The 12529-nt window shown below is 43.0% G+C and overlaps 1 protein-coding gene across 5 annotated transcripts in view; it reads left to right on the top strand.

Moving 5' to 3' along the window:
* Positions 1-12529, top strand: part of unc5db (unc-5 netrin receptor Db) — a 217520-nt gene that overhangs the window by 189451 nt on the left and 15540 nt on the right. For 3 of the 5 annotated variants that reach the window (XM_020474537.2, XM_020474523.2, XM_020474518.2), the window contains 2 exons: positions 1875-2258; positions 8857-8941. In XM_020474537.2, coding sequence (XP_020330126.1) covers positions 1875-2258; positions 8857-8941 — 469 coding nt within the window. The remainder of the gene's footprint in view (positions 1-1874; positions 2259-8856; positions 8942-12529) is intronic. The other 2 variants (XM_031805627.1, XM_020474531.2) reach the window with 1 other exon arrangement.

Raw genomic sequence — 12529 nt, 5'->3', positions numbered from 1 at the left:
GGCAGGCTATCAATCCTATTTAAATAGGCCAGCTTTTCAGGAGCCGCCTGCTGTGCCCTCCACCGGCCACCATCACTCCATCCCATTCCCCTCTCCATCAGCTTGCTAATGGAGCAGAAGAAATATAGCTCATATTATCCGCTTTCCCATTTCCCGTCTGGATCCTTCTTTTACAGAGGGAAGGAAAGAAACACAAATGAATAGCAAAAAATATATTTTTCCTGACTGTTCCCCCCAGTCGACCTTATTCAGGTTGATTTTTCATCATCACAATAATATACGGCAATACACAGAGATAGAAAAACAGCTTTTCTCAAGTGTGTTCTTCATAAGAAATTAGTAGCTTTTCATGCCTTTTTAATCCATTTTAAGTCCCTTAAATGCTTTAGACACACCCCCTCATGTGGCAGGAGCTAAGGCGGAGTGGTGAATGAATCTTTAGGCCTGACCCTGTCTCTGCATTACTGCTGGCCATGAGCCATTTTCTTTTTTTTTCCTTTTTTTAATCAGAGGTCCAATTCCAAACCTATCCCTCAAGGTATTCAACGTGAGGTCCATTTCATTAACTTCTGTCTTCCCACCTCCTCTTCAATTCCGTTTTGCTCTACCATTTCCACTGCGCTGAGAAGAAGAAAAAAAGTATGCATGCCAGATTGAAAGTTTGGTCAATGGCCACTGGATTTTTTTTCTTTCTGCGTGATCTATATGAATTTTCTCAATAGTCCGCTACTATGTCTACTGCAATCAGTAGCAAATCACCACTGATCAGTAATATTTCACACTGCTCAGTTCCGTCAAATGTAACATTTCCCATGATATCCTTTAATGTGTTTGATTGAAGTGCAATAGATTTCAAAATGGTTCAATTGTATACTTTCATCCTGTTACGCATTTTCCGGCACTAGACTAGACGATGAAGTTACAAGGAGAAGCCCTTGATTGAACAATACCCTCTAGTTAGTCTTTCAGTAGAAACAAACACACCCTGAAAGCATGACACAAATCAAGCCCCCCAGCAATTAACGATTCCCCTAAAAATAAAACATTAGCCTCCTGCCTTATGCCCCTCGCCAGGCAGCAGCTGGGCAGCAATGACTTTGTGACTCCTCCGTTATCTTGGCACATGGAGTCCTGGGGCCCTAATGTCTGGATGTGCCAGATAGATGCATGCGGTGTTTGGCAGTATGGTCAGGCGTCTAATGGCTGTGGATGAAGACCACCTCCTTGGACGGTTGAGTTGATTATGAGAGCTGAAGGACCCTCATTTACAGGACGGTCACCCAGACCTCCCTAGCACCTTCCCAGCTACACACACACACACACACACACACACACACACACACACACACACACACACACACACACACACACACACACACACACACACACACACACACACACACACACACACACACACACACACACACACACACACACACACACACACACACACACACACACACACACACACACACACACACACACACAACCCCAGCGCTGTGCTGTGACCACAGACAGAGAAGGACTGTGTCCTCCAGGAGGATGACTTTGTGTACAGAGAGGAACTGACTCCAACAGATGGATTATGGCAATCAAGCTTGGTAATTAAATCTACCTCTGACCAGTGACTATGACTCAGCCCTGACCTGGATAGCTACAGTATCTTTTATCCAGGTTATTTACCTGTACCGTAACTCTGTGTTAGTCACATACCCTGACATGTTATTCACACTAAAAGCCTGTTTTCCATCAGTTGACAGAGTGTGCTCCCTGCTCAGTGGACTTCACTTCAGCCAATGGCTCCAGCAGAGAGAGCTAGGGTATTTAGATGACGGCATGACTTTGTGGCTGTGTGTTCCACTCCATCTCTCTAGGGAGCCCACTGCTTCTCAACTCCTCTCTGCAGCCAGAACTGACAGTGGGCCGGACTTATAGCAGCCCCATCTGCTTCAAGGACTCCATAGACAATAAAGAGCTCTTTGATCCCCTACCAGACAACAAGGTCAAAGTTCAGAGCTCCTTTATGGTTTCACTAGGTGTGGCCGACCGCGCTGAGTACCACGCTCCCAAAGGCCATCCGCCCGAGACCTTCCCCAGGGGGCTGAACCGAGACTACAGCAACAGCACTGTGGAGAGACGGAGTACCAAGAAGGGCCTGCTCACCCCCAACGGGCCCCCCCTCACCCCCACTAAAGATCAGATGAGAACCACGGGCGTGTTTGGGCATCTGGGCGGCCGGTTGGTGGTGCCAAATACTGGTGAGTTCAATGTGTTTAAAGACTGAATTACACTTGAAGCTGTGTTTAAAGCTGAATTAAACAGTTTGTGCTGCCAAATACTGGTAAAGTACAGTACATGGGTTTAATGAAGAGAGATGGGTAGACTGTTCTCTGATGATGGCTACTCTGTGCTAATATCTCATTCTAGCATGTTTTATTCTATTCTAATGGAAAATAAAGTTCTCAGTTTTGCAAAAACATGCACACTCTTGACTAATTACAAGTAGAGGTAGTCTAAGTGGATGTCTTGGTTAGTGAAACCAGGGACACATCTCAAATGGCACCCTATTGTCTATGGGCCCTGGTCAAAGGTAGTGCACTATGAAAACAGTGGGGTGCCATTTTGGACTCAGACCAGGTCCCTTTAATCTCTCTAGAGTCTAATGCATGTTGCTACAGTACAGTCGGATTCATTAATGTTGTTTCCCAGGTAGTACAGGAAGCTAGTATAGCTGTTTGTTATTCCTCTACATTCCCACCAGCCCTCCCAGGCAAACGGGGGTCAGGCCTCTTATCATAGACAATGACTACAAGTGGAGGGAGTAGATGAGTTTGCTATGAGGACTGCCACAGTTGTCAGGGGTCAACAGTTCCATGTGAACTGTAGCTTTGACATCTCTCTCCCGGTCCCTAGTGTGTGTAGGGCCCTCGGCTTTGTTGGAGAGGCACTGATGGAGAGGCACAGGAAAATCAGGCTCCTTCAGTCTGATGGTTGTGTGTGAGTGGAGAGAGTCACAGCGGTCAAGTGGACCACTCTCACATCTACAATGTCGTTAAACGATGCTGAACAGACGACCATACATGGCCAACACTTGGCTAACTGCCAGTCTCTTCTTTCAGGATGAATACATGTCCTACACGCTCAAGCACAAGTGTAAACGCACATGAACATGTGTGAGCACACACGCAGACCGACAACGTTCAGTACAAGCTCAGACATCAGTCAGTCCTGTGGGACGTGAACTGATGATGATCAAACTTTGGTGGTGCGAGCATAATCCTCTCGGCTAAGGATGTTGTTCCCTGTCACTCTGGGGATTGAAGAGGTCCTGGAGGGCTCCTGCGCAGTCACCCCCACAGTGAAACATCTGACAGGGTGGCAGGTGAACGCTAACTGCTTGATTTGCAAGAGGGGAGATGACAGACAGGGGGATGACAAAACACTTCTATTGCTGTTTTATCGACAGGCAGACATGGAATCTCCTCTACAGCTGCTGTATCCCAGTCTTCGCTAACCCTTTGTAAGGTTTCAGACAGGGTTTTTAGGCATTGTAAGTGGTATTGTTTCCAATATATGAATGGTGCTATGAAGCTGTGTGGTTGTGCTGATACGCAATATTGAATGTCTAGCCCTGCACTGACGTCTTTCACCAGGATAGGTCAACACAGTCACAGATATACAGCACCTTGCAAAAGTATTCAAACCCCTTGGATTTCTTCACATTTTATTGTGTTACAAAGTGGGATTAGTTGTATTTTTCCCCCAACAATCTACACAAAATAGTCTGTCAATGTGTAAGAAAAATGTGATATATATATTTTTTATTAATAAAAAAAACAAAATATAGTTGTTACATAAGTATTCAGCTCCCTGAGTCAATACATTTTAGAAACACCTTTGGCATCGATTACAGCTGTGAGTCTTATTGGGTAAGCCTCTAAGAGCTTTGCCCACCTGGATGATACAATATTTGCCCATTATTCTTCAAGCTCTTTCAAGATGTTGGGGATAGATTTGCAGCAGATTTGCAGCAAGTCAAAACTGTAACTTGGCCACTCGGGAACAGTCACTGTCTTCTTGGTAAGCAACTCCAGTGTACAGTGCCTTCGGAAAGTATTCAGACCCCTTGACTGTTTCAACATTTTGTTACGTTACACCATTATTGTAAAATTGACTAATTTGTGTTTTTTCCCTCATCAATCTACACACAATACCCCATAATGAAAACAGGCTTTTAGAAATGTTTGCTAATTTATAAAACATTTAAAACCTTAAATATGACATTTACATAAGTATTCAGACCCTTTACTCAGTACTTTGTTGAAGGACCTTTGACAGTGATTACAGCATCAAGTCTTCTTTGGTATGATGTTACAAGCTTGACACATCTGCATTTGGGGAGTTTCTCCCATTTTTCTCTGCAGATCCTCTCAAGCTCTGCCAGGTTGGATGGGGAGCGTTGCTGCACAGCTATTTTCAGGTCTCTCCAGAGATGTTCGATCAGGTTTGAGTCCGGGCTCTAGCTGGGCCACTCAAGGACATTCAGAGTTGTCTTGGCTGTGTTCTTAGGGTCATTGTCCTGTTGGAAGGTGAACCTTTGCCTCAATCTGAGGTTCTGAGTGTTCCGGAGCGGGTTTTCATCAATGATGTCTCTGTACTTTTCTCCATTCATCTTTGCCTCGATCCTGACTAATCTCCCAGTCCCTGCTGCTGAAAAACATTACCCAGCATGATGGTGCCACCACCACGCTTCACCATAGGGATGGGGCCAGGTTTCCTCCAGATGTGACGCTTGGCAATCAGGCAAAGAGTTCAATCTTGGTTTCATCAGACCAGATAATCTTGTTTCTCATGGTCTGAGAGTCTTTAGGTGACATTTGGCAAACTCCAAGCGGACTGTCATGTGCCTTTTACTGAGGAGTGGCTTCCGTCTGGCCACTCTACCATAAAGACCTGATTGGTGGAGTTCTGCAGAGATGGTTGTCCTTCTGGAAGGTTCTCCCATCTCCACAGAGGAATTAGAACTCTGTGACCATCGGATTCAGAGTGACCATCACCTCCCTGACCAAGGCCCTTCTCCCCTGATTGCTCTTGGTGGTTCCAAACTTCTTCCATTTAATAATGATTGAGGTCACTGTGTTCTTGGGGATCTTCAATGCTCCAGATATGTGCCTCGACACAATCCTATCTCGGAGCGCTACGGACAATTCCTTCAACCTCATGGCTTGTTTTTTTTTCTGACATGTACTGCCAACTGTGGGACTTTATATAGACAGGTGTGTGCCTTTCCAAATCATGTCCAATCAATTGAATTTACCACAGGGGGACTCCAATCAAGTTGTAGAAACATCTCAAGGATGATCAATGGCAACAGGAAGCACCAGAGCTCAATTTTGAGTCTCATAGCAAAGGGTCTGAATACTTATGTAAAGATATTTCTGATATTATTTTTAATACATTTGCAAACATTTCTAAAAACCTGTTTTCGCTTTGTCATTATTGGGTGCCATATAACCCATTTTAGAATAAGGCTGTAACGTATCAAAATGTGGAAAAAGTCAATGGGTCTGAGTAATTTCAGAAGGCACTGTAGATATGGCCTTAGGTTGTTGTCCTGATGAAAGGTGAATTCCTGTCCCAGTCTCTGGTGTAAAGCAGACTGAAGCAGGTTTTCCTCTTATTTTGCCTGTGCTTAGCTCCATCCCGTTTCTTTTTATCCTGAAAAACTCCCAAGTATTTGCTGATGTCAAGCATACCCATACCATGATGCAGCCACCACCATGCTTGAAAATAAGGAGGCAGTTACTCGGTGATGTGGTGTTTGGGATTTGCCCTAAACACAAGGCAAAAGTGTATTCATGTGCTGTGTTCTTTTTTCTCTCAGTATTCCTATAGTGCCTTTTTCATACAAGATGCATGTTTTGGAATATTTTTATTCTGTATATTTATTTATATTCTTCTTTTCACTCTGTCATTAGGGTCATTATTGTGAGTCACTACAATCATTTTGATCCATCCTCAGTTTTCACAGCCATCGAACCCTTTAAAATCACCATTGGCCTCGAGGTAACATCCCTGAGCAGTTTCATTCCTGTCCTACAGCTCAGTTCAGAAGGATGACTGTGTCTTTGATGTGTCTGGGATGTATTTTGTGATATTCAATTGCGATCCAATTACGATCTTGTCTCATCGCTGCAACTTCCCAATGGGCTCGGGAGAGGCGAAGGTCGAGTCATTCATCCTCTGAAACATGACCCGCCAAACCGCACTTCTTAACACCCGCCCGCTTAACCCGGAAGCCAGCCACACTGTTGTGTCGGAGGAAACACCGTTCAACTGACGACCGAAGCAGCCTGCAGGTGCCCGACCCGCCACAAAGGAGTCACTAGAGTGCGATGAGCCAACTAAAGTCCCCCGCAGCCAAACCCTCCCCTAGCCCGGACGACGGTGGGCAAATTGTGCGCCGCCCTATGGGACTCCCGGGTCACAGATGGTAGTGACACAGCCTGGGATTAAACCCGGATCTGTAGGGACGCCTCAAGCACTGCAGCATAATTATTTACTTGACCATGCTTAAAGAGATATTTAATGCCTGATTTGTTATTGTTACACATCTACCAATCACTGCCCTTCTTTGAGGCATTCTAAAAACTCCCTGGTCTTTGTAGTTGAATCTGTGCTTAAAATTCAATACTTGACTGAGGGACCTTACAGATGTTTTATGTATGGGGGACAGAGAAAGGGTTCATTCAAAAATCATGTCAACCCCATGTAATTTATGTGATTTGCTTAGCTAACGTTTACTTCTAAACTAATTAGGCTTGCCTTAATAAAGGGGGTGAATACTTATGCGACAACTACAGTATATTTTAGTATATTTTAGTTAATAAGGATGTATAATAAGGAAATAAGGATGTTCATTTTATTGATAGATTCTTGACAAAACATGACCATTAAATTCATTTTAATCCCACTTTGTAACACAATAAAATCTGAAGAACTCCAAGGGGTCAGAATAGTTTAGCAAGGCACATGTAAAGTGTTGTTCCCGTGTTTCATGAGCTGAAATAAAAGAGCCCAGAAATTTTCCATAAGCACGAAAAATGTGTGCACAAATTTGCTTATACCCCTGTTATGGCTGTGTCATCAACAACCGCTGAATAGCATAGCGCTACATTCAATAAATATTACTACGAATATTTATATTCATGAAATCACAAGTGCAATATAGGAAAACACAGTTTAGCCTTTTGTTAATCCACCTGTCGTGTCAGATTTTGAAATGATGCTTTACAGCGAAAGTAATCCAAGCGTTTGTAAGTTTATCGATCGCACGACAGAACAGTAAGTACACTTAGCATCAGGAAGCTTGGTCATGAAAATCAGAAAAGCAATCAAATTAATTGTTTACCTTTGATGATCTTCAGATGTTTTCACTCACGAGACTCCCAGTTACACAACAAATGTTCCTTTTGTTCCATAAAGATTATTTCTATATCCAAAATACCTACGTTTGTTTGTCGCGTTATGTTCAGAAATCCACAGGAAAGAGCGGTCACGACAACGCAGACGAAAATTCCAAATAGTTTCCATAAGGTCCACAGAAACATGTTTTATAATCAATCCTCAGGTTGTTTTCAAAATATATAATCGATAATATATCAACCGCAAATGTCTTTCACAGTAGGAGAGGGAAAAGCAATGGCTGCCCAAATGCTGTTGCGCGAGCAAAACTCATGTGACCACTTGACGCAATGTTATCGTTCTGGCTCATTTTTCAAAATAAAAGCCTGAAACTATGTCTGAAGAATCTGGTTCATATCCCTTTAAATCCAGCAAAGGGAGGCTATGGAACATGGAGTTTTCAAAATAGAAGCCACTTCCTGTTTTGATTTTCCTCAGGGTTTCGCCTGCAATATCAGTTCTGTTATACTCACAGACAATATTTTGACAGTTTTGGAAACTTTTGTGTTTTCTATTCAATACTAATAATAATATGCATATATTAGCAACTGAGACTGAGAAGCTGGCTGTTTACAATGGGCACCTTTTCATCCAAGCTACTCAATACTGCCCCTGCAGCCATATGAAGATAATCAATCCACCTGACAAGTGTGCCATATCAAGAAGCTGATTAAACAGCATGATCATTACACAAGTGCACCTTGTGCTGTGGACAATAAAAGGCCACTCTAAAAAGTGCTGTTTTGTCATACAACACAATCCCACAGATGTCTCAAGTTTTGAGGGAGTGTGTAATTGGCATGCTGACTGCAGGAATTTCCACCAGAGCTGTTGCCAGAGAATTGAATATTAATTTCTCTACCATAAGCCACCTCCAACATTGTTTTAGAGAATGTGGCATCCAACCGGCCTCAACCGCATACAATGTGTAACCATGGCAGTCCAGGACTTTCACATCCGGCTACATCATCTGCGGGATCGTCTGAGACCAGCCACCTGTATAGCTGATGAAACTGAAGAGTATTTCTGTCTGTAATAAAGCCCTTTTGTGGGGGGAAAACAAATTCTGATTGGCAGGGCCTGGCTCCCCAGTGGCTAGTCCTTTCTCTCAAGTGGGTGGCCCTATGCCCTCCCAGGCCCATCCATGGCTGCCCCCCTACCCAGTCATGTGAAATCCATAGATTAGGGCCTCATTTCCTTCTTTCAATTGAATGCTTTCCTTATATGAACTGTAACTTAATATCGTTTTGTAATTGTTGCATGTTCCGTTTATATTTGTGTTCAGTATAGAAGGAATCCGTGTTATGCTCAACTACAGTATATACAGGCATCTCAAAGATGTCTTTAGTGTTTTGTTGTTATCGTTGTTGACTCTGTTGTTGTGTCTTGCAGGAGTCAGCCTGCTGGTTCCCCATGGTGCGATCACTGAGGACACTTCCTGGGAGATGTGCATGGTGATAAATCAGGGAGAGTCCAGGTGAGAGCAGATCTCATGACCATCTATCTGTATGTCAGTCGCTCTCTACTTCCTCATCTTTCATCATCAAGCCTTACCATTCTTTATCAGCTGAACAATGCTACTTGTTCACCCTTCCTCACCTGTTTTAGCCTCATGAGTTAAAAACGTTATAAATACGGAGGTCTCTGGCAGATGGCCCCAGCGAGCACCACAGATTATCTAGCACTCTCTACACGAATCATTTAGGTGGCAAGATCAGGCTGATCATTTCCACTGTGACCTCGCAGGTGATATTCCAGCTTTGATCTCTCATGTGCAACAAAGAAATTGCAGCTCATGTGGAGCAATGTGGGTTTATTCTCAATGTAGTCTTGATTCATTTAGTCTAGCTTACTTCAAATAGGTAAAGTTTTGATGTGTGGAGTTTGAGTTGGTGTTGGTCTAACAAAAAAAAAAGATCTGTTGGTATTTCAAAGCTAGAGCCACCTGTTTGGACCTACATTCGAAATGTTCTTTGCTGAAGTTCTGGATGCCAGGTGTTTTCTGTTTGGCTCTGCCAAGATGGTGTGGGAATGCGGTCATGGCCGGGCTGTGCAATACATCTCACCCACTTGAGGATGACATGGCTCCCCCGCCCGGCCACTGTACCTTCTAGTTAGCCTCAATAACACCCCACAGGGACAGACTGTGGCTGTGCCCCCTTTCCCGTTATAGTGAGACTACTTTTGACCAAGACCCATAAGACTCTGGACAAAAGTAGTCTCACTACTGTATATAGCGAATAGAGTGCCATTTTGGAAAGATTTGTGAGCTCTCCTAAGCCCCCTCGGGTCATTTGTCCATTCGATCTGCAGGTGGGATGTCACTGACTGTCTCTGGCAGGAACTATTGTAATGGTTTCAACATAGCATTAATTTTGAATGCCACAGGGAGAACATATGGTTGTCCAGTTTATATCTTAGTATCCCTCATTCTCTTGAGCTCATGAGTAAAACAAATACTTCAAAGATGTCATTTAGTAATGTAAATGTTTGTTTAATTTAACTGTATACATTTCTTTATTCGAGAAAGAGAGAGGCTAAAAGGGAAAGATGAAACATTAAATCATAGCTTGGTATGTGCAGCCAATTGTAGTCCATAACGTACAGCTTTCACTCTTCGGTACCAATGTGATGAATGTCCCCATTCTCTGCCCATAACATGTGCCTATGCGTCGCCTTAAAAAATGGACAAAAACCCAGTTGGACAGGCAGGTAGGAGAGTACAAGCAAATAAAGGTGAAGCTAATGGAGCATGTTAATGTGTGCATTTATTAAGCCCCACGCTGCCTCCGCTCTCTCTGTGGCGTCGTGGCCCAATAGGCCACTTTGCATGGCTCCCCAGTCCCTGAAGAGTGAGTCATCAGTCACTTTGAGTAATGCACCTCATCTAGGGCCAGGGAGGAAGCCGAGCCGTACGTTGGTACAGGACCCTTCATGATGATGACAAGTGGAATTGAAAAAGAGAGGGGTCCGTCCCAAATGGCACCCCATTCCCTATATAGCAAACGACTTTTGACCAGAGCCTTATGGGCCCTGGTCAAAAGTAGTGCACTATAAACAGAAGAGGGTACCATTTTGGACTCAGCCAGGATAAGAGCCAGAGGCACTTCTTCTTTTAGGTGCTGCTGCTTCTAGACTCCTCTCAGTCATAAGTGGTAGGCAGCTACTTAAAGTCCAGCTAATCTGTTCCTTGCTTAGCTACTCTTGCCATTGAATGTGTGATCAGGCTCTTCGTTGTTGACTAAAGGATCATCAGAACTCTCGCTGGACCATTCAAAAACCAGCCAGGGCTACTATTAAAACAGCACGGTGATTGACGTGAGCAGTGAGCTCTCATCTGTATAAAACAGGTTAACTTTGTGAGGTGAAGGTTATATGAATAGAAATAGTCATCATCAGCACTGAATATGCAATCACATATTTTATTGCTATTTATTAGTGTATTTTACTAGCGTATTCACAATCATGTAACTGAAAGTCAATGAAATGAAACATATATATTATGTTTTATGAATAGATGTACTGACTGGTTCAGATGTTGAAAATGTTTGGGAAGTCTGAAAGGTGTCTGTATTGTACAGTATACATTGACTGTGAGAAGTGAATCATGAAAGATCTTAACCATTGTTGGGCAATCCACACTAGAGCACATTACCAGTCAAAAGTTTGGACACACCTAAGGTGTCATCAAGGACAGCTTTGGAAACACCTCCAAAGCTGTCATCAAGGTACTGTAATAGGTGGCTACTTTGAAAAATATAAAATATATTTTGATTTGTTAAATCACTTTTTTTTGGTTACTACATCATTCCATATGTGTTATTTCATAGTTTTGATGTCTTTGCTATTATTGTACAATGTAGAAAATAGTACAAATAAAGAAAAACCCTTGCATGAGTAGGCGTGTCCAAACGTTTGACTGGTACTGTATGTGGCAATCTTACTGAAATAATCAAGTTTTCATCTGCCACAATATTATTTCTGTCATTGTTTATGCCTTGGGTTATTTGTTTAAAGTCACACTGCATCTTGACGCGGTGAACTTTCCACCTCACTCACTCGCTCAATCACTCAAGGATCTGGATATAGCCTAAATCAGTTTTTATTCAGTGGAGGAAATCTTGACAATTCACAGTTCTCAGATCTTTGATGACTGATATGAGCTTAGAGAGCTTTGCGAAGGCGTTTCGCTGCACTGCCTTGATCTTCCTTGGCCTTTTCAAACAACCGCCTACCCTTCCTACCCCCCCTGGCAACACAACCTGAAGATGCTATTTATTGTCAGCCCTTTTTTAATGAATACGCCATCCGTTTTTAAGGTAAATCATATTCTGACTTTATGACTCTGTCTCTAGCAGGGAATCCGGGAACCAAACACCTGCAGGCTGCTCTCTGTGTCTTTATGCTGTTTGTGAATTTGCATGACTGTCCACCGCCCTCATTCGTTTTCCTTCATGAATTGCTTTGGTTTCATGCAGCACCACCACAAGGAGCGATGGAAAGATAATGACTCCAAGATGATAAACACAAGGCTGATGAATATGCAAATTCATCATCGACCGACCGGCACACAGATCCCTTTATAAGACTATTATTGGTCCACACTCAAGCCCTTAACATACACGATCTAAAATATGTCCGTTTTGCATGGGGAATAGATTCATGTCTTAAGTCGATTATGTAGAATTAGCATTTCAGTTGTTTTTAGTCTTATAACGATGTACTACTAAACGATGTTCGTTTAGTAGTACCTTGAATTTGCAAACCCATTAAATATATTTTTATTTTTATTTATTATATATATATATATATATTTTATTTTATGTTTAAATTTGTATTATTTTACCCCTTTTTCTCCCCAATTTCATGGTTTCCAATTGGTAGTAGTTACGGTCTTGTCTCGTCTCTGCAACTCCCATACGGACTCGGGAGAGGCGAAGGTCAAGAGCCATGTGTCCTCCGAAACACAACCCAACCAAGCCACACTGCTTCTTGACACAACGCACATCCAACCCGGAAGCCAGCCGCACCTATGTGTCGGAAGAAACGCCGTAGACATGAGACA

Source organism: Oncorhynchus kisutch, linkage group LG3 (assembly GCF_002021735.2).
Source record: "Oncorhynchus kisutch isolate 150728-3 linkage group LG3, Okis_V2, whole genome shotgun sequence".
Taxonomy (NCBI): domain Eukaryota; kingdom Metazoa; phylum Chordata; class Actinopteri; order Salmoniformes; family Salmonidae; genus Oncorhynchus; species Oncorhynchus kisutch.
This window is presented reverse-complemented; position numbering and strand designations above follow the sequence as displayed.